Source organism: Ochotona princeps, chromosome 10 (assembly GCF_030435755.1).
Source record: "Ochotona princeps isolate mOchPri1 chromosome 10, mOchPri1.hap1, whole genome shotgun sequence".
NCBI classification, from domain to species: domain Eukaryota; kingdom Metazoa; phylum Chordata; class Mammalia; order Lagomorpha; family Ochotonidae; genus Ochotona; species Ochotona princeps.
The window spans coordinates 69,059,052-69,086,984 of NC_080841.1; the positions used below are offsets into that span (position 1 = coordinate 69,059,052).

At 38.4% G+C, this 27,933-nt stretch overlaps 1 protein-coding gene across 9 annotated transcripts in view; it reads left to right on the plus strand.

Annotated features, from left to right (window-relative positions):
- CCDC7 (coiled-coil domain containing 7) overlaps nucleotides 1–27,933 on the plus strand; it is a 127,016-nt gene that overhangs the window by 74,487 nt on the left and 24,596 nt on the right. For all 9 annotated transcript variants that reach the window (XM_058669584.1, XM_058669586.1, XM_058669581.1 and 6 more), the window contains 8 exons: nucleotides 8,074–8,157; nucleotides 10,683–10,703; nucleotides 11,216–11,248; nucleotides 14,263–14,399; nucleotides 15,048–15,130; nucleotides 22,827–22,902; nucleotides 26,590–26,620; nucleotides 27,029–27,118. In XM_058669584.1, coding sequence (XP_058525567.1) covers nucleotides 8,074–8,157; nucleotides 10,683–10,703; nucleotides 11,216–11,248; nucleotides 14,263–14,399; nucleotides 15,048–15,130; nucleotides 22,827–22,902; nucleotides 26,590–26,620; nucleotides 27,029–27,118 — 555 coding nt within the window. The remainder of the gene's footprint in view (nucleotides 1–8,073; nucleotides 8,158–10,682; nucleotides 10,704–11,215; nucleotides 11,249–14,262; nucleotides 14,400–15,047; nucleotides 15,131–22,826; nucleotides 22,903–26,589; nucleotides 26,621–27,028; nucleotides 27,119–27,933) is intronic.

The window sequence follows — 27,933 nt, forward strand, 5'->3', positions numbered from 1 at the left end:
GTCCCCAATGTGGAATGCATTCTGAGGACATTGCTAAAGTGGTTTTCATAGTTCTGAGTTGCTATTTATTTCATTACTCCCAGGTTGAGGAAATCCTTCCAAGGTCCATTGGCTGACACAGTCTACCTTAGAGTCTTCACTCACCCAGATACTTGCTTTCAAAGCTTCTCCAGGAGGGTTGTCCAATTTTTCTGCCCTCCATCACACTAGACATTCTCTGCAGGCTTCAGTGGATTGGTTGTTGTTTCACCCGTGTGCATCTGGACATGCTGCCCACTGCATAGGCCTCAGTAACTGAGGAGACCCAGTTCTGCCCCATGCACATCCACAGTCAGACCATAGATTCTGTAATTTTCTCCGTGGATGGAGTTTTGAGTCCAGACTGGACCAGCATGCCCACGTCTGCCCCCTACGTATCTTAAAGACAACTATGCTGGCACACTGGTATAGTTAACACCACTTTGGCATTAACCAGGCCCGGGATACTTGCCAGCTGTTGGCTGCTTTTCTCCCAGCAGTGCAACCTCGCCTAGGTACCATCAAGCTGGGCAGTTGCCTACAGCTGGGATTAAGATTCCTTTTCGTAGTCATTTAACTTTTGTTATGGCTTTTTTCGTCCATCTGTGCTTACTGGCAGTTTCAGGTTGCTGATTTATCCATGGGTCCAGCATATGCAGATAAACCAAAGGGTTTAAGGAAAGTCACTGACTTGTGCTCCTCCAACCCTGAGATCCCTGTATTCCTCTTTCCACCTTCCAGATTTTTCCTTGAGCATCTTAGTTATAGAAGCAAGGATTCAAGAAATGGAGCTAGTCTGTCATGACAAAAAGCAGTTACAATTTCAGAAGATACTTGACATCATTCTGTGTTCTGAAGTGTGCCTAATCTGATAGCCTGCTTTCTGATGTTTAGTCATTACATGTTGAATCTTTAAAACAATTTTTGACAGATAGTTTCTGTGTCTGTTTGAAAGAGTATATAGTTGAGTCTGGCTTCGTAAATCCAGCCTGACAATCTGTTTTTAATTGGTATGTTTTGTTCATTTACATTTGGTTGAACTTCATGGAATGTAATTGGTTATGATGTTAATGAACTGATGTAAATCAAGTCTACTATCTTGCCATTCCATTTGCTTGCTTTTTTGTCCCATATGTTCTTTGCTCTTTTGTTCTTTCTTTTCTACCTTATTTTTGGCTTGCAAATATACATCTTTCATCTTTCCTTTTGGCTTTTAGGTGTATCTATTTTATGCTTGCTGGAGAAATTTGATATTTGTCCTAAACTTATCATAATCTATCTTGAGTTAAATATTTTAAAGCTTTACTTCTAATGTGAACATCACAATGGCATAATTCCATCAACTCCTACTTACTGTTTCTTTTATGTACGCTGTTGTAGTAATATCATTGTTTCCATTTTCCTCTGCCTACTTTTAAGGTATCTTCTATATCTCTTTTTTTTAATGCTCTTTATCTTTAGTTTGTAATGCAGAATTATGTCCAGGTGAGGTTTTGTATGTATTCACCAAGTTGAGTCTGTGGATTGATGGTTTTGATATATCTGGAAAATTGGTTATTTCTTCATATATTTTACTGCTGTCACTCCTACTTTTTTTGGCACCCCCACTACACACACACACACACACACACACACACACACATAAAACTATTTGATAAGTAGCTAAGAAATAATTCCTGAGGCTAGGAAATAGCCCAATAGGCTAATCCTCCATCTTCAAGTGTAGTCATGCCATATGAGGGGCAGTTCATGTCTGATCGGCAGTGTGAAGCTCTAACTGATGAATATTTTACCTCAAATAGAATAACTTAGATTATATTTTGGTTCCTTTTTAGAAATTTCTGTGTCTCTCTGGCTATTATCTACCTCTTCACCAATTTTTTTCTTTTCTTGAAAATTTTTCCATCTTACCAGTAATAACTTTTTATGAATTCCTTGTCTGCTAATTTCTGTATCTGTGCTATCAGGGTGTTTATTTCTACAAACTTTTTTCTTTTGATTTTGGATCATATTTTCGTAATTCTTTATATGTTTTCTATATACACACGTCTTTTAAGAAAAGAAAAGAGAGAGGGATTTTCCTTTGGCTGCTTCATTCCATAAATGTCTGTGACAGCTGGGACTGGGTGGGGCTAGGTTTCCCATGTGGGTGGTGGCAGGCACCCAAATATTTGAGTCATTGCTTGCTACTTTCCATGCTAGGAATCAGCAGGAAATTGAAACTGAGAGCAGAGTTGGAGCTCAAACTCAAGAATTCTGACACGGAATGTGTGGGTATGCCAAATGGCATTTTAGCCACCAGACCAAACACCTACCTCTATTTTATGTGTTTTGCTGAATCCCTAGTATTGGAAGCTGAGATACGGTGTTTTGTTTTCTGAGGAATGGTTGTTGCTTCTTTGTTATTTAGGGTGAAGGGCTTATCATCCATAATTTCTAGGCATTAAATGCAACAGAAACTGATCCACAGCGAATGTTTAATTTGGTTGAGTTCTCTTTTGATTTGTCTAATCCGCAGTCTTTCCTATTGTTGCTTACCACGTAGAGCTAATTTCTTTGATCTTCCCATGTGTTTAAAACTATTTTCTATAATTTATTTGTGGAGGAAGAGTGGAGAGAGGAAAAGAGAGAGGAAGAGGGAAATGGGGACAGAGAACATGTCTGTCACTAGCCCCCTCTCTGAATGCATACAATGGCCAGGGTCAGGATGAAGCCAGAGTGGGAGCTCAACCCAGGTCTAATTACTCAGGCCATCACCACTGCATCTCATGGTTTGAATTAGTAGGAAGCTTGAGTCAGGATCCAGAGCCTCAGTATTGAACCCGGGGTCTCCAATGTGAGATGTGAGCATACTAAAGGAAAATCTGCCTGCTAGGCTAAATACTTGCCTCAATTTTGCCAGTGTTTTACTTGGCAGGAGTTTGGAGCTCAGTCTTAAATGATCTTGATTTACATTTTGGTTCAGTTTGGATGTGCTTTAGAATACAATCACCATAGAAGTTTGCAGGATGGCATGTCTCTGTTTACTAGCTCTTTATTACAGCTGTATAAACACTACCATAATAATAATTTAAAAAGTGAGAGCCCAGTGCGGTAGGCTAGTGGCTAAAGTCCTTGCCTTAAATGTACCAGGATCTCATATGGGCACCAGTTCTAATTCTAGCAGCCCCACTTCCCATCCACCTCTCTGCTAATGACCTGGGAAAGCAGTTGAGATCAGCCCAAAGCCTTGGGACCCTGCACTCGCATGGGAGACTTGGAAGAGATTTTGGGCTCCTGGCTTCAGATTGGCTCAGCTCCTGCCATTGTAGCCACTTGGGAAGTAAATCAACAGATGAAAGATTGTCCTCTCTGTCTCTTCTCTCTGTATATCTGACTTTTATAAAACTTAAAATAAATATATATTTTTAAAAAGTGAAACATTTACATTGTCTCGGAAATCTCCACCTAAGCATGCTTTGCAGATTTTCTCTTCGTGCTTTGAATCCAGACAACTATCAGTCCTTCAGTAAAGTTTTGCTTTTCTGGAATTTCATATAAATGAAACACTACAGTATGTGGCCTTATTTATTCAACTTTTTAAACCTCTTATCACTATCATCAGGTTTTGGGGGTCTATTCATGTTGTTTCTTATATTCTTATATATATTTCTTATATTCTTATTCAACTTGTTTCTTATATTGTGAAGACTATTCCATTGTCTGCTATGCCACAAACAGCTTTTCACCTAATAAATACTTGGACCCAATAGCTGTTTGGGTTGTTAGAAATGAAGTTTCTATGAAGATATATGTGGAGTCTTCATACAGACATATGTGTTCATTAATCTTGGATAATCAAGAGTGGAATTGGTAGGTTATATGTTTAACTTCATGAGCAACTGCCCAGTTGTTTCCCACATGGCATTACCATTTTAGTTTCCTACAGCTACGTATGAGAGTTTAAGGGACTTCTTATCCTCATCAGAACTGTCATTGTCAGTCTTTTAAATTTTAGCCATGTATGCTTCTGTAGATATTATTTTCTATCGTGATCATGGGAAAAGTCAGAATGGAGGGGTTTGGTGGGAGCAAAATGTTTGGGTTGAATCATTACTGTTACCTTGGAAACTCTTCTTCACCTCAGTCCATCTACCAGGCTAACCGTTGGTCATAGGACAGCTGAATTTTCTTTATTCCTTCCAGTGAGTGTGTCTGACAGGTTTCCTTTAGATCACACACACACTATTCCAAGCACCTTCCTCCTTCTACCATGTTATCTTTCTACGTGGATGTGGCTGTGGTTTGTTCATCTAAAGAGGACCTTTTCTTCTGTGGAATTTAATGTATGCATCTTCCTTGTGCTCCCTCCTTTTCAGAATTCCCAATGGAAAACATAGAATTATTTTATTTCATATATTTTGGGCGATGTTAATACCTTAATGTTTTTTTACATCCTCATCTTAAGTAGCATTTTTTAACTCCTTTGAAGTTTGGTGTCAGAATTTCTTCTTGTTTCATTGACCAAGTTAAGACAATTAAGGGGGTAAATGACAATTCTTTACAGTAAACAGGAGTGGAAAAATTATTAGTTATGAATGTTGCCACTTACAAAATTGAATTCTTCTTGGTAGGAAGCAAAGAAGAATCAACATATAGCAGGCAACTCTTAATCTCTATTGTAACCTATTCTACTTGTCTCACAGCACTACTGTTGTAATCTGTGATGATTTCAGTAACTCTATGGAGGAGGTATTCGAATACTGTAGCATTGCAGCTGACTCCATGTGATCTTCCTTTTTTTTTTAGTTTCACCAATTTTATTGTCATAAAAGCATTTGAAGTTATAATTACTGTATGTGATATATTCCCATTCTGACATTATTATCATACCACAATGATCATATAACTGCAATTGTGATTTTACAAACTTTCCATTTTGTTTAATTTTGTTGGCACAAATCATTGTGTTGTCATAAAAACATTTTTGTCATAAACAATTAAATTGTTATAAATCACCTTTGTAATATTATAAGCCTACAATTGTGATATCACACTCAAATACAATATTATACAATCCATTGTGAGTTCACCTATGCAAATGATGTGATGATAAATCACAATTATACTATTTTAGAAATGTGCTGACATAATGAATTGACTTGTGACAAGTCAGACTTCTGGCATCATAAACCCAGAATTCTGATGTCACAATCAATTGTAAAACTGTACAATCAATTGTGATGGCTTAAAATCTTCCATTGAGGCATCACAATAAAGTGTGATGTCATAAATCAGAGATTGTTCTGTCAGAATTAGAATGTTAGCAACCGTGATGCTATGGACCTACGTTTATGACGTAAGCATTTAAGGGTTGGCATTGTGCAGCAGCATGTAAAGCCACCATCTGAAATACTGGCATTTCGTATGAACAACAAGTCAAGTCCTGACTTTCCCATTTCTAATACAGATACCTGATAATTGCTTGAGAAGGTAGCAGAAGATGGTCCAAGTTGTTAGGTCACTCATGTGGGGGACAAAGAAGAAACTCATAATTCCTGGCTTTGGTCTGGTGCAGCGCTGGAAAATACTATTTGGGGAGTGAGTCAATGGATGGAAGGATCTCTATATCTCCCACTCTCTGACCTATGTGAAAATAAATAAATCCCTTTAAAGAGGTAATAATCGTTGCATTTTTGCAAACCATCCATTGTTCAGCTGCAACCAATTTTCATGTCAGAAACTATCACCGTATTGTCATAGATCATTGTGAGTAATAACTGGCATGTGATCAACCATCAATTTGGCATCAAAGAATACTACTGCAATGTAATAATAAAATTTGATATCATAAAGCTACAATTTTTTTTAAAGATTTTATTGTTACTGGAAAGCTGGATATACACAGAGGAGGAGAGACAGAGAGGAAGATCTTCCATCCGATGTTTCACTCCCCAAGTGAGCCGCAACGGACCGGTACGCGCCAATCCGATGCCGGGACCAGGAACCTCTTCCAGGTCTCCCACGCGGGTGCAGGGTCCCAAAGCTTTGGGCCGTCCTCGACTGCTTTCCCAGGCCACAAGCAAGGAGCTGGATGGGAAGTGGAGCTGCCGGGTCTAGAACCGGCGCCCATATGAGATCCCGGGGCTTTCAAGGCGAGGACTTTAGCCGCTAGGTCATGCCGCCGGGCCCAAAGCTACAATTTTCTCATCACAATCAATTGTGAGGTCATATACCAACCATTGTGATGTCATTGAAAATTTCATTGTCAGAAACACACAGTTTACTGTCATAAAATTCGTGATATCATATGAATTGGTTTGTGATAAATCTATATCATAAACCAACACTAGTAATGTCAAAATCAATTGTGATGTCGCAAAGCTTTCATTGTGCCATCATAAAAAATTGTGAAATCATAGGCCAAATATTGTACCATCATAACCAATCTTAATGTGATAAAATAACCATTGATATCAAGAACTTGTTATTATCAACTGTGATGTCATAAATCAACAATTATGCCATAATCAAATTTTATATCATAAAGCAACTGCTGTGTCATCATATTCAATTTTGAAGTCATAAACCAAACATTGCGTCATCAATTTTTTCTTTTAAAAATTTATTTTTTTTATGATACGGTTCCATAGGCCTGGGATTTCCTCTCCTGCCCTCATCAATTCCCCTCCCCTCACTGATTTCCTCTTTATTATTACAATACTGTAGTCCTTCATAAGCAGTCGTAAGTCCACCATTCTGTTATAAGTGTATTCTGACATTGCAGGTATGGACAATGGCAGAGTCCAACATCCTATGGTCAAGATATATTTAACAGTTTCATTGGGAGTTCATGTTTGATTTGGAAGTAGACACGTATACTATATTGTGTCTTCACATCTCCATGATAGCCTCTATTTTACAGTTCCTGTGATCTTATCTTCTATTTCATCTCTCACTGAATTCTACGGTGACATTTTACAGTCCTTGTCATTACCAATAATAGTCCATAATTTGAATTTCAGACACCCCGGTCTCTAGCCACTACTTCCTGTCCTTTCCACTCAGTTCTTACTGATGTTAAAAAAAAAAAAAAATAAGCCTTGGATTTCACAGAGACTGGTAATCCATTGATTACACTGCCATGCTATTGTCCCAAATCTTCACATTCTTTCTTGCCCAGCTTCAATGCCATGGTCCACTGTTATCACCACATCTTCCTTGTTCTACTTTATGCATCTTACCTGGCGAAACTGAAGACCTGCTCAGCTCAGTCTCCATCTTCTCTATTCTCTGTTACACCCGAGTGTGATCAAGAACATCTCACACTCAGTGCGCTGCTGCACTAGTTGTGTCTGTGATTTGTAACTTTTGCCATTCATTTGCCCACTGTTCTGGCAGATTATTTCCATTTTAAACTTCTTTTCCTATTTATGACAAACGCTTATTTATTATTATGTTTAAAATGTAATAATCAGGGAATGTAGTCCTTGTAGAGAACTACTAGCTCTATGCAAACACCTAACATTTATTTTTCATAGATCAGTCATTTGACTTACAAACCAGTGTTCTACAACAAGAGGTTTATTCACTATGTCATTTTAATCTGGAACTACTTGTCCCTCAAAGTTTTTGTTTGCCTATTAGAGAGAGGCTGTAAGTTGTGAAAGACTTTTGATCTTGACAAGTAATTTCACAGATTAGTTCAAGTTCATGTTCCTAACAAGAAGATATACTCTTAAGATATACACACAACGGGTCACCCACAAACGCTGAAAAGCTGGAATTTTGATTTTCTGCAGCTTAGCAGAGGAGAATGAAAAAAGAGACAGAACTGGGTACATGTAATGAATAGGTTACTCTCCAGAATGTTCTTTCTTTCTATTTTCCTATTTGGGAGAATTTGCTAGTATTGTATTTAAAGCGGAGTTTCCTAGATCCTGGATGACTAAAAGGATATATATTATATAAAAATTAAAATGCTTTCAAAATAGTTAAGTATAGGGAAAAAAAGGCCTAGGTGCATATGGATTCTGAAATGAAAATAGCTTTCTCTTCTGTTACTCTTTTTGAAAGGTTGGGGATGATATGAATTTGTTCTTGCAACGTTGTTCGCAGTTGGCAACTCAACTAGAAGATGCAGTTAAGGAAGAACACAATGTATGTATTTTATGTAAACTTTCAGGTAGGAAATATTAAAACACATTATTATTGGTTAAAATCGGAATGTGATTTTAATCCAGGAGCTAGGAGCTTCTTCCAGGTGGCCCACATGGGTGCAGGGTTCCAGGAACTTGAGGCATCTTACACTGCCTTCCCAGGCACATAAGCAGGGAGCTGGGTCAAAAGTGGAGCATCTGAGATAGGACCAGACAACAACATGGAATGTCAGTGCCCCAGACAGAGGCTTAGCTTGTTAGGCCTCAGTACTGGTCCCAGAACTCTGCAGTTCTTGATGCTGAGGTTGCTAATGAATAAAGTAGACAGCATACAGAAAGAATTGAGCAATGTAAGTAGATGAGATTTCTAAGAAAGAACCAAAAAGAAATTATAGAAGTACAAAAATGACAAACACAGTAAATCAGAAGAGGATATCCAACAGTTGTGGGACAATTATCGATAGTGTAGCCTCTTTGGAATGGGAAAAAGCAGAAAGAGAGGAAAAAGTTGACTGCACGCAGAGCTGAGAACACGAAACAGGATAATGCCAAAGCGAAGCCCACACTGGAGCATGCTGTTTATAAACTGCAGAAGGCAGCAGGTGAGGTCATGGAGAAGGCGTTGTTCTCCTAAGTTTAAGTGATTTTCTATAATCCTAAAACTCTAGTGCAAAGAATGGTTGAATTGACATGGTAGCCTTTCCCTTCAGGTTCCAAGGCAGGAAGGTTTTGAGAACCTTGGACTCTCATCTCCTGGTGGAGAAAGTGACTTTCATATAACGTCACTAAACCATCACATAGCTGGCCCAGGCATGAGTTTCAATTTGACCCAGTCTGTTTTCTAGGGAGTCTCTGCCCTTTTTTGTTTCCATCTAGGCTTTCTTGTTATTACACGTAGCGATTCTCAAACTTCAGTGTGCAAAGCAGTAACCTAAAGATTGGTGGCCCACTGGGTCCACTCCTGAACTTTCTGATTCCATAGGCTGAGATGAATCACAAGAATGGCCAAAACAATTTGCTATGCTTGCTGGTGGAGTTGATCTTGTTGGCTGTGGCACTGTACTATGAACCACCAATCTGGAGTCAATGTTGCAGAAGGGAATGTTAAAGACCTGCTCAATATTTGTTCCATTCTAATTCCCCCTTCCACTGGAATATTATGTAACTATTTTTCTTTAATAAGGTCATTCAAAACTTTCACTCAAGTATAAGAGGATATATGGCTTTTTGTGTATGTGGCAAATGTAACTATTTTAACATTGAATTTTAAGGAGTAAATGTTGATATTTCGAATTGTATAATTGGGTTGTATACTCAGTTTTTCTCACAATCTCCCAAATCAGTTATTTGCATTTTCTATTAAATATATCAAGCAGTCATGCAGTTTCTTGTATCTTGATTTTTACAGGTTCTTTAGGAAACAAAAATTCGTACTAGGAAAAGTAGTGCTTTTCTTTATCACATTTGCTGCTATGTGAAAAGAAACACAGTACTCTTCTGAGAGGAAATTATGTCTTACTCCTTTCCTATATTAACAAAACGTGAAATGATTTACATCACTGATTTTGGGGCCTTCTAATTCAAATCTGTATAAATAAAAAATTATTTTTTGAAGATTTATTTATTCTTATTTGAAAGGCAGATTTTTACACAAAGAGAAAAGGATAGATAGATAAAAAGAGATCTTCCATCACCTGGCTCACTCCCCAACTGGCCACAACAGCCAGAGCTGAGCTGATCCAAAGCTGGCAGCCAGGAGCTTCTTCTTGGCCTCCCTTGTGGATACAAGGGCCCAAAGACTTGAACCACCCTCTGCTGCCCTCCTAGTCTATAAGCAAAGAGCTGCATTGGAAGTGGAGCAGCCAGGACATGAGCCAGTGCCCATATGGGATGCCGGTGCTTACAGGTGAAGGATTAGCCTGTATGCCACCATTCAGCCCGGAAAAATTATTTTTTATCCTAGATGTAAGTTACCTAGAAAAAATAGCTTAAAAACAAAAATAAAACAATGACAACAACAACAACAACAACAACAAAACACCACCTTGGGTTTGCCTAGTGGCTAAAGTTCCCGCCTTGGACACACGGGGATCCCATATGTGTGCTAGTTCGTGCAGTAGCGGCCCTGCTTCCCATTCAGCTCCCTGCTTGTGGCCTGGGAAAGCAGTTGAGCACAGCCTTGAGACACTGCACCCACGTGGGAGACCTGGAACAGGCTCCTGGCTTCTGGCTTCTGATTGGCTCAGCTCCAGCCATTGTGGCCACTTGGGGAGTGAATCAGCAAATGGAAGTGCTTTCTCTCTATCTCTCTGTAAAACTAACTTTCCAATAAAAAAAAAATGAATCTTTTTTAAAGCACACCATCTTTAAATACGCAAATATTATGACTTTGAATTATATATTTATAAAGTTGTGTTTCAACAATTAAAACATTTTATTGTTACAAATTGTATAAGACTTGAACCAAATATTTGCAATAAACTGTAATGATTTCATTTTTAAATGTATTAATTACCAATTTTTCAGGTTTTGGACACTGTTTTTAAGGTATGTATTCCAGCCTGAGGCATACATGTAAGTCAAGAAATGATTTCTAAGGTTTTATAAAAGTAATTACATAAGAGACAGAAAGTGGGAGAGAACACTTCCAAGCAATGGTTCACACCAAAAATATCCGCAATAATTGGGGCTGGGCTGAGTTGAAGCTGAGGGCTGGGAACTCAACCCTGACTCACCGTGGGAGTGGCAGGAACTGTTGCTAAAGCTAGCATGCCTGCATTAGGAGAAAGCTAGAGTCAGGAGCCAGACCCGGGAATTGAACTCAACTTATTCAAAACACCCAACTAAGCAACTTCCAAGCTTATTACTATATATAAAGTAAAAGTTTTAGTTCAGCTGTATTCTCCATAAGCCCACCCTGAACTCTTAAGTGGTATTTGCATAAGGACTGAAAGAAAAGTGACCATCACAGATACACGTATTTGTGCCCATTTATTTCACTGCTGAAATAACCATGTAACCAACTAGTAATATTTTTCTGTTTTTTTTTTTTCTTTAAGTGGTTTCAGCAACAGGTGAATCAGATGGAGGAGGTAAGTCTAATGCTTCTTAATTGTTAATGTTTGATCATTGAAGCCAATTTTAAATAATCATTGGATGTAATCTTTTGATGATGGGAAAAAATGAGCAAGTGGTTAAAATATGTCTCGGTGGTTTACACAGCATGTTCCTGCATGTATTTAATATGCTCTAAGTTTTTTTTTAAGACTTATCTATTTTTATTACAAAGTCAGATGTACAGAGAGGAGGAGAGTCAGAGAGGAAGATCTTCTGTCCAATGATTCACTCCCCAAGTGACCGCAACAGTCGGTGCTGCGCCCCGAAGCCGGGAACCAGGAACTTCTTCCAGGTCTCCCACGCGGGTGCAGGGTCCCAAGACTTTGGGCTGTCCTGGACTGCTTTCCCAGGCCATAAGCAGGGAGCTGGATGGGAAGTGGGGCTGCCGGGATTAGAACCGGTGCCCATATGGGATCCTGGCACGTTCAAGGCGAGAGGACTTTAGCTGCTAGGCCACGCCGCTGGGCCCGATATGCTCTAAGTTTTACCAACATATTCTTCCCCCTAAAGCTGAATAATGGAAATGATAATAGTTTTCTTTTCCTAATTTACATAAATAAGTGACAAGAGAGAATTTATCCATTTAAAAATTTCTTTTGTGTTTAAAAAATGTGTTATACACAGACATAAAATCACATATTGATTTTTCTTTAAATTTAATCTGCTGCTTTATTTATTTTCTTTTTTATTGTATTTTTTTCATGATACATTTCCACTCTCCACCCCCACTGTTTCCTCTTATATTATTACAATAGTACAGTCCTTTAACAACAGTCACAAGTCCGTCATTCTTATATTTCAGTGTGTCATGACATTGTAGGTATAGACAATGGTAGAAAATCCAGCATCCTACTGTCAATATGTATTTAACAGATCCTTTTATTCAGAAGTAGAAGCTCATACTATGATATATCTTCACTTCACAGCATACTTGTCTCCATTACATAGTTCTCTAGATAAATATATGTATACACCTTTATCTTTTTATCTATTGATCTTATATTTTGTATAAAGGTTGCCTTATGTCAGAGAGAACATATGGTATTTTTCCTTTTGGGATTGGTTTATTTAACTGAGCATAATGGTCTCTATTTGGGATCATTTTATGGTAAATGGTAGAATTTATTATTTTTAGTGGCTGAGTAATATTCCAGAGTGGATGTATCAGGGTTTGTTTAGCCATTCCCCTTTTGTCAATATTCTGTTGTTTCCTTGTCTTTGCTATTGTAGATTGTGCTGCTATAAATACAGATTTATTTGTTTATTTGTTTATTCAAAATGCAAAGTGACACCAAGATAGGCAAAGATAGAAATAGGCAGAGATACAAAGATCTTCTACCTGCTGCACTCAGGCTGGGCTAGTCAGAATCTGGAACCTGGAACTCCATCTAAGGCTCCCATGTGGGTGGAAGCAACTCAAACACTCGGGCCAATCTCTTACCTTCCCAGGAGCATTAGCAGGGAGCTGAGTTGGAAATGAAGCATCCAGGATTCCAACCAGCAGTCAAATGGGATGCCAGTGTGACAGGTGGAGACTTAACTCCCTTGTCACAGTCCCAGCCCCTTGTATTCTTTTTGCTGCCCCCCATCCTGTCAATGCACTTGGCCTATGAAACTCTGGCCTCTCAGCCTCTGAACTTCCTCAGTTTTGAATATCTTGGCTTCCACTTCTAGTCATGTTCTGAACTTTTTCTTTTTTTTTTGAAAGATTTATTTATTTTTATTACAAAGTCAGATATACAGAGAGGAGAGACAGAGAGGAAGATCTTCCGTCCGATGATTCACTCCCCAAGTGAGCACAACGGCCGGTGCTGCGCCGATCCGAAGCCAGGAACCAGGAACCTCTTCAGGGTCTCCCACGCGGGTGCAGGGTCCCAATGCATTGGGCCGTCCTCTACTGCTTTCCCAGGCCACAAGCAGGAATCTGGATGGGAAGTGGAGCTGCCGGGATTAGAACTGGCACCCATATGGGATCCCGGGGCATGTTCAAGGCGAGGACTTTAGCCGCTAGGCCACGCTGCCGGGCCCTGAACTTTTGCTTAATCAGATTGCTTCCTTTTATTTTTTTTAAATTTTGTTTGTTTGAAAGGTAGTGATAGAGACACCTTCCATCTGTTATTTCACACCTGAAATAACCACAGCAAATAGGTCTGGGCCAGGCTGAAGGCAGTAGCCTGGTCTCTCAATGAGTGGCAGCGGCCCAAGAACTTGGGCATCTTCTGTTGCTTTCCTGAGCATATTAACAGGGAGCTGGTTCAGAAGTAAAGCAGCCAGGACTTGAACCACTTACAGGAACAAAGGAAAGAATAAGAATAGAGATATATCCCAACAGCTAGTTTACTTCCCAGGTGCCCATAATAGCCAAGCCTGCGTCAGGCTGAATCCTGAAAGCAGGAACTCCATCCAGGACTCTCATGGGAATGGCAGAGACCCAATGACCTGAGGTGTTATCTGCTCCCTCCCAGGGTGCACATTAGCAGGAATCTGCGAGGCAAAGTGGAGCTGAGGCTTTATCCCAGTCACTTCAGTGAGCGGTGCCAAACCAGGGACAGCTGAGCTCGTTGTGCCACAATGCCCAGCCCATTACTTTTTAGATTGGCTTAATGAATGTCTGGGAGTTGAGACTAGTCGCCTTTGACAGAAAAATACTGTTTTCTCACAATGTAGCATCATAAGGGGATTCTTAGAAAGCAATTACTTTAAAATAATTGTTATGAGGGGTTTTAGTTGTCTTTAATATTATTAAACATGCTCACAACACCAGCATATTAAAATAGTCAACAGAGGATTCAATTTCTGTTCGGACATGTAAATGTCATCAGCGAATCGTAATTCTTTCACGAATTGCTCTTTGTCAAGAGTATCAGTACTGCCCACGGCCACAGATTAAGAATAATGTTATGAAAATTACCTAGATTTGATGAAGGAAATAATAAGATGTTTGAGGTATGGGAGCAGCTCTTGGTACCAGTTAATTCTATCATTTCAGATAAGTAAAGATCAAACTCCTCTGGAAGAACTCTTAGCACCTGATCCAACAGTTAGTTCAAACATTACACAAACACTAAGGCACGAGCAGAAACTGGAAGAACTGAGAAATCGTCTTCATCAGGTTTCTGAATCTCTGTGAGTGAACTCATAGGTGTGAATCATTTGAATTTTTACAAATGGGAGGAGGTACATCATTACCATTGGATGTAAGATAATATATTAGTGTCTTCATCAAATCCGGACTAATCAGCTTGAAGCTTTCAACAAACTGAGGTGGCATTGTACACTAGGGGAGACACCAATCACGTGTGACAGGTGAAATAGTGTGCTAGGTGTTTTTCTAGTAACTACTTTATGGGAAAACTATCCTTATATTCCAGTTTTAATAGGTGAAGACTCTGAAGCTCAGAGAAATTAAGTACACCACCCAAGTTTATAGAATCAGAAAGTAGATGAAACAAGTTTTGAATCTGATAGGTTTCCTCCAAAACTTGTACATGTAACCACTGATACTTATTGATAATAAGAAAGTGTTTCTATATAGTTTATTTTTGTTGATGTGGGTCATGTATTTAATCATATTCACAACATAGAATGCATATGATTATACTGTATGCTTTTTATACCTATGTGTTCAATTTACCTTGCTATCAGAATAAAAGTGAAGGAATAATTTTATGCTATAAATTTCACACGTGTAGTCTCCTACATTTCAGTTCTTCCTTAAGTGTAATTTAAGCCATTATTCTTTACTAAAGTGTGGTTTATTTCCCAATTTTACAGGGATACAGGAAATCCATCCACTAGCAGTCCAGAATCACCAACATCAGTGAGAAGTTATGAATCTATAGAGCAGCAAATTCAGGGTAATAATAGTTATACATTTAGTCTTTATTAGGTTTCCTGAATGTATCTGGTGGGAATAGCTCCTTCCCCTTCTAGCCCCAATTTCCCCAGATACAGAAAGAAAAACGCAGATTGGAAGCAATTGTCTCATCCATTTTCTCTCCTTCCTTGGCCCTCCCCACCCTAATTGGTGGCCCACAAGGGCATGCATCCTTCTCAATTATGTAAACATCATCAAAAATAAAATAAAATTGGGCCCAGGGCAATGACCTAGTGGCTAAATCCTCACTTTGCACTCTCCAAGTTCTGACTACAGTGGCCTCTGAAAGCACTGAACTTTGTTTCCTCAACTCAATAGGTAGTGTTTGAACAACGTGGCCTAGAAATTCCAGACAGTAAGCTGGGGTCATCATAGTCATCCTAGGAACATTTTCCTTTGCTTTGCTTCTGTATTGTGATCACTGTTTTTTAATTTCCGAATACTGCTATTTCATATGATTTTTGTCTCGTAATTAAGGTTGAAGTGTAAACCTGATTCCTGGTGAAATACCAGTGCCCAAATAGAGGTCAATATCTCCCAGCCACAAAATCAAGTTTCAACAGGATCAAATACAAGAAAATTTTTTTCTCAGTATTTATTTATTTGAAAGATTTACAGAAGGAAGAAGAAGAAGGAGAGAGAGAGAGAGAGAGAGAGAGAGAGAGAGAGAGAGAGAGAGAGATCTTCCATCTCCTGGTTTACTCTCCAAATGGCCAAACAACAAGGCTGAGTCAACCTGAAGCAGGAGCCAGGAGCTTCATCTAGGTCTCACACACGGGTGCAGGGATTCAAGTACTTGCACCATCTTCCACTGCCTTCCCAAATACGTCAGCAGGGATCTGAATAGCAAGTGGAGCAACCAGGACTTGAACCTAGCCCCCCTGAGACGCCCATGTTGCAGGCAGTGGCTTAGCCATTACACCATGATGCCAGCCTCCACAATAGAAATTTTACATATTAAGGGAAGCAGAGAAGACAATTATTTTACAATCGCTGAGTATCTTTTTCTAACATTTTGTTTTTCCTTAATGAGTCCTCGAGAGAGAAAAGGTTTATTTCATCTTATAGTTTGAGGTGGCAGAATGAGGCGGATCTGTAGTCTGGCATGGGGGTTGGCTTATGACAGGTGAAGCAGCAGTCATTACGTCGTGAGCCCAGAAGAAGAAAGAAAGAACACTGAGGCTGAATTTGGACTAAAATAGTCAAACCCTCCTTCAAGGACATGTGCCCAAAGACTCAAAGACCTTCCACTAGCTCCATGTCTCAGGTGCTAGCATTAGATCAAGTTGATGTTTCATCTTCAGTCAGTCAGCTTGGAACGTTATGACTTCGTAGCTTAAAATGCTGTATAAGTTCTGGGGAGACAAATCTTGCTGTACCTGTAACAGTATCACATTGATTTTTATGGACTGAATTGGCAAGAACTGGTACTTTAAAAGCATTAAGTGCTCTATTTTATTCACATAGAATGTCTTTCCATTTATTTAGATATCATTTGATTTTCTTAACAAGAATTTTGTATTTTTTTCTCCAAATAAAGCCAATAAATATTTTGTTTCAGTCATAGCTAAGTGTTGAAACCTCTGATTTTATTGCAAATGGCATTGATTTTGTGATTTTGGTTCAAATCATTTGTTTCTAGCATGTAAAAAAGAAATTACAGTTGAGTTTTATGTCCCAGAGACTTACAATTGCTTATAACTTCTAGGAGATTGTTTTAAAAAGATTTATTTATTTGAAAGGCAGAGAAAGAGAAGACAAAAATTCCATTCACTGGTTTACTTTCCAAATGGCTGCAACAGCTGGGCCTGGACCAGGCTGAACAGAGGATCTCTCACATGGGTTCGGAAGCCCAAGCACTGGGGCCATGTTATTAATTGTGATGTCTCTTCGCTTCTTTTCTGATGGTAGATACTTGAGTCAGCTCTCTCTCTCTCTCTCTCACTCTCTCTCTCTCTCTCTCTCTTGTTCTAGTTAGTTTGGATAATGCTTTGTCAAATCTAAAACATTTTTTTTTTAAAACACTTGAAGTTATTTGGTCTTTTCTAGTTTCCAGTTCATATATTTGTTTTGATCTTTCTTTGGCTTTCTCTATCCTAACTTTGAGATTAATTCTCTTATTACATTCTTGAAGTTAATGGTAGGTTGTTTATTTGAGATCTTTTTTTCTTTTTTACTGTACCCTGTTGATAATGCTTTTATAATATTCTGTTAGTTTTGCTTTGTTTTCATTTTTGTTTTGCAAATTCTTAAAATCTTCCCTTTTGATTTCTTTATTGACCAATAGTTTGTTCAAGGATGTGTTGCTTAATTTCCATACATTTGAAAAGTTTTTTTTCCCGTTTTTTTTCTCCTGTCATTAACTGTTAGTTTTATACCATTGTGGTCAGAAAGTACACCTGATAGGATTTCAGGCTTCTGAATGTGTTAAGGGTTATGTTGTAACGTAATGCACTTATCTATTCTGAAGGATGCTTTGTGTGTTCCTGAAAGGAATACGTGTTTTGTGTTTTTTTGTTGTTGTTGCTTTTTTGCTTTTTTTTTTTTTTTTTTGCTTTTGGATAGAATATTCTGTATTTGTCCATTTGATCTAAAATGTAGTTCAAGTCCAAGATTTCCTTATTAATTTTCTGTCTGGATAATCTAGTCATTACTGAAAGCAGTAGAGTATTGAAGGGTCTTGGTATGATTATCTTGCTATCACTCTTTTCAGATATGTTAACATTTGCTTTATATATTTAGGTGCTATGGTATTAGATAAATATTTATTTGGAAATGTCATAGTCTCAGAATGGATTGACAAATTTACATATGCAGACACTCTTTGTCTTTTGTGACTTTTTCGCCTCAATTTCTCTTGTGTAATGAAAGTATAATTATGCTTTCTCCTTTTTGCTTTCCATCTGCCTGGAGTATCTATTTCCATCCTCTTGCTTTCAGTCTGTGACTGTCCTTAGACCTGTTTTGAGTCCAAATAGAATATAGTCTTTTCCTTTTTGTTCAATCTATGTTCATATGTCTTTTTAGTAAGAGATATGATCCATTTGTTTTCAGGTTAATTACTGATAGGTAGGAATTTACTACTGCCATTCTATTCATGTTTTCCTTGGTTGTTTTGTAACTCCTATGTTATTTCTTGTGTACTTTCTTCTCTTATGATGTGTTGGTTAGCTGTGGTAGTGTGCTCAGATTCCTTAACCTTTAGCATCCTTTAGAAGAGATTTTTGTTTTTACAGGTAACCAGGAGGTTTTCAGGTAATTTATCATCCTGTGTTTTTTTTTAAAGATTGATTTATTTATTACAAAGTCAGATATACAGAGAGGAGGAGAGACAGAGAGGAAGATCTTCCATCCGATGTTTCACTCCCCAAGTGAGCCACAATGGGCCGGTACGGGCCAAACTGATGCCGGGAACCAGGAACCTCTTCCGGTTCTCCCACACGGGTGCAGTGTCCCAAAGCTTTGGGCCGTCCTCGACTGCCTTCCCAGGCCACAAGCAGGGAGCTGGATGGGAAGTGGAGCTGCCGGGATTAGAACCGGCGCCCAAATGGGATCCCGGGGCATGTTCAAGGCGAGGACTTTAGCCGCTAGGCCACGCCGCCGGGCCCCATCCTGTGTTTTAAACTGACACCAGTTTCATTTGGATTGGTTATAGAAATCCTAACTTTTCTTCTGCCACTGCACTTTATGTTCTGATGTCACAATTGACATTTTTTAATATTTATGTATCTGTGTATCCCTTAAATTGTTATCATTATTGTTAATAATTTTCCCTTTTGATTTTTATCTTACAATGTAATTGCTTTACATTTGCCAGAGCGGAATCAATTTGACTATATTTTTACTTTTACCACTGAGTTCTATGTTTTCCTGCATGTTCAGGTTATTATTAAGTGTTCTTTTATTACAGGTTGAAAAACTCCCACAGGTACTTCTTGTGAGGCCAGTCTGAAGATGATGAATTTTCTCTGCCTTTGTCAAGGAAAACTCTCATTTCAGCTTTATTTAAGTAGGACAGCTCTGATAAGTATTCTTGATTGGCAAGTTTATTCTTTGAGAACTTTAAAAAAATCTTTTCTTGTCTTTCCTGTGCTGCAAAGTTTCCACTGAAAAAATCTGCTATAAGGTTTGGTGGATTCACTGTATGTGAGGAACCACTTTTCTCTTTCAAGATGGAATCTGTCTATATTAACTTTTGACAGTTTATGTCTTGCAAAACATTCTTTTGTCTAAACGTTTTAGCTCTTTGATCTAGACATTTAGAGCTTTATGTGTCAATGTGTTTGCACCATTCCTCATATTCAGGGCATCTCGACCATTCTTTCTGTTTTTCCCCTCTTTGCTTCTCCCTCTTCAATTTCTATAATGCAAATATTAGCCCTCTTAAAGCTGCCATAAATCCTTCATTTCTTCTCATATTTTTTTCTATTTTCTTCTCTGCATACTTTTTCAAATAACTTTTCTTGAATTTTACATATTCTTTGGTCCATTTTGCCATCGATACTGTATTGCAGTTTTCATTTTACTCATTGTTTTCTTTAGCTTCAGAATTTGCTTTTTATGTGTGATTCTAATTGCTTTAAACTTCTAATTTTGTTTTCTTGTAACTCACTGAGCATGCTTCAAGCCATTACTTGAGTTTTTTGTGGTCAGGTAATTGATACATGGGTTCTTTGGTATTCAAGTCGAAAGACTGTATCTAATTCCCCCTCTCTCTGCTAAGGAGAGGGCAGGGCATCTCCCTCTCTATTGTGCTGGAAGAAGGGTGACATGGGAGACTTCTTTCCTATTGGAAGTTTGTGTGTGTGTGCGTGTGTGTGTGTGTGTGTGGTATTTTTCACCGTTTGTTTATAGGTTGAGGTGAATGACCATACTTTTGCCAAGAATTGAATATTTTGAGGTTAAACAGATTTTCTATGTGTGTGCCCTCACGGTGTTACCACTGGGGAAATGGGATGTAGGAAACATTTCTTTCCTGCCTTCTTAAATATGTCTCCTTTTTATTGTACCAAGACTAGGTACCATCATCCTTTACTTAGCTTCTTTAACTCTTATAAGGAGTTATGGCATGTGAATAAATGTTCAAATTGGTGTCTGTGGAGAGCCAAATGTTACAGCATGTTACCACCCTCTTGATTTGCCTCTTCTAGGCATTTTTAATGCTCACATAGTTTTTCCTTTTGTACCACAGTTTAGGATTTTTAAAAAGGGCAAGAAAGTGCTTATTTAAAAATACTACATAGAATTTTTTCAAAGATTTATTTATCTTTATCAGCAAGTCAGATATATACATAGAGGAGGAGAGACAGAGAAGAAGATCTTCCATCCGATGATTCACTCTCCAAGTGACTGCAATGGCCAGTGCTGTGCTGATCCGAAGCCGGGAACCTGGAACCTCTTCCGGGTCTCCCACGCGGGTGCAGTGTCCCAATGCATTGGGCCGTCCTCTACTGCTTTCCCAGGCCACAGGCAGGAAGCTGGATGGGAAGTGGAGCTGCTGGGATTAGAACCAGTGCCCATATGGGATCCCGACGTGTTCAGGGTGAGGACTTTAGCCGCTAGGCAATGCTGCCGGACCCCACATATAATTTTTTATTAATGTACTGAAATAAACTAATGGTAACTTGCTACACATGTTTGAATAGGATCTACTTTCAATGAAGAAGATAATACTTGTTTGAAAATAACTCCAGCAGGCCCGGCACAGTAGCCTAGCAGCTAAAGGTCTTGCATGTGCTGGGTTCTCATATGGGTGCCAGTTCTAATCCTGGCTGCTCCACTTCCCTTCTACCTCCCTGCTTGTGGCTAGGAAATCGGTAGATGATGGCCCAAAGCCTTGGGACCCTGCATATGTGTGGAAGATCCAGAAGAAGCTCCTAGCTTCTGGCTTTGATGGTTTTATCTCCAGCTGTTGCAGCCACTTGGGGAGAGAACCAGTGTATAAAATATCTTTGTCTCTGTATAATTACCTTTCTAATAAAAATACGTAAATCTTTTTTAAGAAAGAGCTCCTGTGAAAGAGGCCTAAATTCTGCTAAACTCAAAACAAAAACAAGTATCAGATTGTATGGTGGAAACCATTAATGCTTATGAAAATTTTAGGACGATAATGCCCCCAAAGAAATCAACATTTATTCGTGGATAACTCATTTTAAGTAGAGATGGGACAATGCAGCAACAGACCATTCACATCTATTTGCAAAAAAGGAATTAGTCTTGCTCATATTCTAATCACAAAGGACTGACAGTAAAAGACAGAGAGAACAGCTAACGTCAGAGACGTATCAGTCCATTCAGTATGCACAATTCTGACTGCACATTCAAAGTGGAGATAACTCTCTTCCTAATGGTTGCTCAAACTTGGGCCCAGATCACCTGCAGATAAGAGCCAGTTTTTCCATGGCAATTCTACAAGATCCCAAAGTATTTATTTCAACAACTGCAACAGAAAAGCAATGGGAAATGGCCCAAGTACCGGGCCCTTGCACTCACGTTGGAGACTTGGAGGAAGCTCCTTGTTTTGGCCTGACCCAACCCCTGCCTTTGCAGCTATCTAGGGAATCAACCAGTGAATGGAAGATTCTCTCTCTCTTTCTCCCTCTCTCTCTCCCCCCTTCCCCTTTCCTTCCCCTTCTTTTTCTCCTTCTCCCTCTCTCCTTCTCGCTCCGTAACTCTGCCTTTCAGGTAAGTAAATAAACCTTTATTAAAAATTCTCAGGATCTACAAGTCTTCGGGGGATAGGCTTATGGCTGGCATCATCATTTACAAAAGTAGAATTTACTTGTTGGGAAAGTTTTATTTTTATCTTTTAATTTCATTTTCTAAAAACTCTGAAGTCCCTTTATATTCTTGAGTGGATGTCAAAGGTGGATGTCAAGTGTTGTATAGGCTAGCATAAAAAGGATAATTGTGTAAAATAACACATTTCTAGGTTAGCTAACACAGAAATGTAAACATTCCACAGAAAGATAACCATTCCACATTATTTGTTCTTGAAGGCATTATGCTGTTACCTGATAGGTGTATACAATTTTGCTTGTTGATTAAAAATATATAAAGTATAAAATGCTATCTTCTGACTTCCATCTGCTAATCCATTTCTCAAATGGCCACAATGGCCAAGGCTAGACCAGGCCAAAACCAGGAGCCCAGAACTCTATCTGAGACTCCCATGTGGGTGCAGGGCCCAGGTGTCAGGGCCATTTTTCACTGCTCTCCAGGCACAGTAGCAAGGAGCTGGATTAGAAGCAGCCCGGCCAGGATTTGAAGCATTACTCATGTAGGATACTGGCATTGTAAGTGGCAGCTTCACCCATGGTGCTACAATGCCATCACTACCCCCTTTCCTGTATTTTTTGCCAATTCGTAGTGTGGATCAAGTTATATAATCTCTGGGCTTAAATTTCTTGATTTGAAAATGGTGGCAGTATCTTCTTTGTTGGGTTATTTTAAGGATCAAGAGAATGAGAATCACTGCGATGATTTGCACATACAGTGTTTAACAAGTTGATATCTATTTTCATCTTGAGGATTTTGTTGTTTAGTAGTCATGGGATACTGCCATCTCTTCTTTATGCTTGTGTAATTTTTGCATCCATAGCAGTGTAAGTATAAGGTATGATTTCCTCCACTTTATAATATCTTCATAGTTTCCTATTTTCTTTTTTTAATAATAGATGCTGCTAATTTAGAGACTCATCGACTAGAGATGATGTTGAAAATGCTTGAAAAGCAGTCACATATGTTGGGGAAGTAAGCTTGATAAATGCATTTTTCTATTTATGAAAATGTATACACATTAGTTATAGGAATATTAGAAAGATAAGAATTTAAGATTTCTGTCAAAAAATTAGAGCTCAAATCAATTTTATAAATAGTTTAAAATTTTTAAAGGTAAATAAATAGAATATAAAATTTCTGCTATAGAGAAACTGTTCCTCGAAAAAGTGAAAACAGAATTGTCAAATGATCCAACAATTCCACTTCTGGATATGTACCATATACTTATACTCCAATTTATTGAGATGTATATAATAAATATGGTGAACTTTCAATATGTTAACCACACATCAATATGGTGGTTGAACTCATTTATCACCACAGTCCTAATCTCCCCATTAACCTATACTTTATAGCATCCAGATAGGGTAATCATGCTGGTTTTTAGAGGAGCCATTAGACTTGTCTTCAAGGTCTTGTCATACATTCTCCTGCTGTTGATTCATGGGCAGCAAAAGTGGCCAAAAAAAAAGTATAGACTGAAAAGTTCTTTTGTTGCTTATGGACTCAGTCTCAATCCCTATTAGAGACTGCATTGGAGAATGACCTGTGAATGCGTAATTTCCATTTGGTATCCAGTCCTGAAGTTCCCCATCATCACAGTCATGTGATCCTGATGGGAGAGCTGGTCTACAAAGAATTCTTTCATAATGATTTTTTTCTTGGGGGTGGGGGCAGAAAAGAGTGAAACATAGAGGCAGAAATCAGGGTAAGAGGCTGCCTAGACTTTCAAATATTCAGGTAATCTATCAGTATTAAAATTTCAGTGCTCAGTTATGGCACTGGCAAAACCAAGACATCCATCTGGATAAAAATCAATGACGAGTTCAGAATTTAAAAAACCAAGTATTGAGTACAGATGTAAATGTTAAGGAAATTGTAGTATAGGGAGGGAATTTAATACTATTAAAAGTGCAAACTTGTTTAAACTGAAGCAAAGTCAGATGATAAGCAACTGACTAAGAGAAAATATTTGTGCATATGCAATAGAAAAGGATGATAATAATGTAACTTCATTAAAAAGCAAAAATGCTAGAAAAGCAGGCAAAGCACATAAAGAGAGAATCCATGGCACAGAAAATGGGCAGTAAGTGGTTTAATAGATGCTCAGCCTTACATGTGATCAGAGAAATGCAAAGCAAAACGAGGACAGTACTGTTATTTGCCAGCATAACACAAATGATACGTTATCAAGTCTTGACAGGAAAGTGGTGTGATGGATTCTCTTACAATGCTAGTACAATAGAGAAATTTCCCCCTTTAAAGGATAATTCAGTACAGTTTACTTAACAATAACGAAAATGTATATGTTACATAGTGCAATAAATCCCCCTTTATTTACTCCAGGGACAGAAATACACATAAGCTCAAGGAAGCATAGAAAAGGAAAATTACTACATCATCACAATAGTAGCAGAACTAGAATCTCTTTTTTCTGGTGAGCAGTATGATTCAATAATCTGTGAATTGTTATATGTTTAAAGAAAAATCAACATGAAGGACTTGAAAAAATTCATGGAAAATTATAATTAAAAGATGTCTATTTTCCATGAATCTTTTAAAGTAACCTTTATAGATTTTTTAAGATTTATTATTATTTTTTTAAAGATTTATTTTTTTATTGGGAAGACAGATATACAGAGAAGAGGAGAGAGAGAGAGGATCTTCCATCCGATGCTTCACTCCCCAAGCGGCCGCAATGGCTGGAGCTGAGCTGATCGGAAACCAGGAGCCAGGAGCTTCCTCAAGGTCTCCCATGCGGGTATAGGGTCCCAAAGCTTTGGACCGTCCTTGACTGCTTTCCCAGGCCACAAGCAGGGAGCTGGATGGGAAGCAGGGCCGCCAGGAATAGAACGGCACCCATATGGGATCCTGGCGCATTCAAGGCAAGGATTTTAACTGCTACACTATTGCGCCAGGCCTGAAAGATTTATTATTATTTTTTTATTTGTAAGGCAGATTTACAGAGAAAAGGAGAGACACAGAGAGAAAAATCTTCCTTCCATTGATTCACTTCCCAAATGGCCACAATGGCCAGAGCTGAGCTGATCCAAAGCTGATCCGAAGATCCAGGAGTCTCTTCCAGGTCTCCCACACGGGTACAGGGACCCAAGGACCTGAACCACTGCTTTCCCAGGCCACAAGCAGGCAGCTGGATCTTGAACTGGCACCCATATGGGATGCTGGCAATTGAAAATGGAAGATTAGCCTATTGAGCCGTAGCGCCAACCCCTTGAAGTAAGATTGAATTAATTATTCATAAGCTGTTCAGAAGAATACAAGATGAGTTAATGTGTCTCAACCCATGTTATGAGACAGATATTATATTGATTGCATTAATACATAATATCCCAAATAAAAATACAAGCCGATAACTGTTATAAGTATGAACAAATGAGTCAACAAAATTCTAACCCACTGCATCCAGAAACGTACAAAAAAGATTAAATTACATATGTAACATCCCAGACAATAAAACAAAATGGTAACAGTAAGACCAGATCTCCTGAAACATTTCTAGGGCATGTCCATAATCCTGGATTATCAGAAGGTCCCAAAAGGGGAGTGAGAGTACTTAACACTAGAAAGGTATCTCATTCCAGGATGAGATCTTGCTCTTTTTTCACAGTGCACATGGTAAACTGATTGCTCCAAATTGGTTTCTGTACATGGAATTGTAAGAATCTGTTTGCCTGGTTTAGTTGTTTGCTACTAGACATCTTACTCACTAGAGTGCATGATGCTTAAACTGTTGGGCCATCTGTGTTTCACACCACTGCAGTTGCTTGAATAACTGTAATTGTGTACTGATGTAAGTTTGTTTAATTGAATTATTCATATCCTGTACCAATGCTTTTAGTTGATGGGATGATCATTGCTTAAGAATTCCTGAACACAGCTGATTAAGGCTGCTCCGCTCTTCCAATTACAGCTGTATGGGACAGTCCTTAGGGTGGCACTAGCCAGTGTTTAAAGACTCCTGAGCTTCTAAGAGTCTGTCTCTGACTCATTTCTGCGATAGATTTCATCAGCTCGCGGCATATGAACAGAGATTCATCTCAGAAAGACAAGTTAGGTTTAGAACACAAGTATCAATTAACAATATACATAATGTTGATTGAGTAAAGGAGAGAAAAAGCATTATAACCCCGTTGGTCTCAGAAAAACTATTGACAATACGCAATATTTCTTCATGATAAAAGATACTCACAAGACAGGAAATGGAAGAAATTCACTCTAATACCTCAGAGGCAATCTACAAAGAACCCAGAGGTAACATCATACTGAATGGTGAGAGACTGAATTCTTCCTAAGGTGAGAATATTCATACCACTTCTCTTCATCATGTCACTGAGGTTCTTGCCAGGGAAGTTACCGAAGAAAAGAAGGCAAGTGCATAGACTGGGAAGGATGGAGTAAAACTTTGTTTGCAGAAGACATGATCTTGTTTGTAGAAAATCCTCAGAGTCACCAAAAACCACTAGAAGTGTAGATTGGACATCTGAAATCCGAAGGCTAGAAATAAAATCTTTGAGTGACAACTTGGTATCTTACTTGTCTCATCTTTAAAATCTTTACAAAGAAAATGTCTAGATGTCTTACACAGATACAAATATCAATCTAGAATATTAATACATGACACATATTTCTGGTTTTCAGAGCCATAAAAGATCGAGATTCCTTGCAGACTGTAAGTCACATGCTCTCTGTTTAAACTTGTTCTTTGTGTTCTTCATACACTCTAGAAGTTGTCAGGACACATAATCCTAAGTAAAGATCCCTGTACTCACTTCAGAAGATTTCAGCTGAAAAACTCAGCTTCCCAGTTCTATTTATTTTATTAGACTTCATTATTAGAATCATTTCACTTTGAAACTACTAATCATTATATCCTATGATCTTTTTAATAGATCTTTTTAATAGATTTTTAACAGATTAATTGCTTCTCCTATTTTTAACCTCTTTTGCCTCAATAATACCATTAATCCATTGTCTTCATGAATTGAAGCTTTTTTTGCCTTAATACTTAGGTAGCCAAACAACCTTTCCAAACTGAGATGTTTGCTCTTCATTATTACCAAAACTATGATATTTTTAGAAATGCCAACAGATGCAGGATGATTTTGAATTGTTATCAGAGGAGAAGATGATGCTGGAAAATGAACTATACCAGCTGAAGGGGACAGAGGTGGGTAAAATGTTAGTGCCTAACAATGTATTAGAGTACCTAAATGGGGCTTATTATTTTAGGAAAGGAATCAAAGAGATATTTAAATGTCTTATAAAATGTTTTTAATATTAATCCTGGCTGAGATCTAAAATAAATATTCTAAATGACCATATTAGCTGTTAAAACCAAAGGGAAGCTATAAAAACACATAAAGTCTAAACACTTCAAAAGACACTTCTAGGGCCCGGCGGCGTGGCCTAGCGGCTAAAGTCCTCGCCTTGAACGCCCCGGGATCCCATATGGGTGCCGGTTCTGATCCCGGCAGCTCCACTTCCCATCCAGCTTCCTGCTTGTGGCCTGGGAAAGCAAAGATGGGATGCAAATTTTTATTAGGCATCTAAAACCTGAAAACCCGTGGCTGTAGTATATTGTGAATAATTATCCCTGGTTGCATAAGTAGTTTGCAAATCTTTCCCTCTATTCTGTCAGGTGTTTGTTCACTCTATTGAGAAGTTCCTGAGTCTGGTAGAATCCCATTTCTCTACCTTGCCACAATTTGCAATTTTCCACCCTTTCTATTTTTCTCACCTTGCTGCACAAAGACCGCTAGCATAATATTGAATAGAAATGATAAGCCATTAAGATGGTCATTTCTAATTTGTTTCTGATTTTATATTTTCAGAGAATATCCTCTTGTTTTCTGCGGCTCGCTTTTCCTTTCTCTCTCTTTATATCATATTAACTATTTCCTTTTTTCCCCAGCTCACCATTTTATTAGGCTTCCAGCCTGTGCTCACTGCCCAATTCTAAAGCTACTTTCCCAATATTAATAC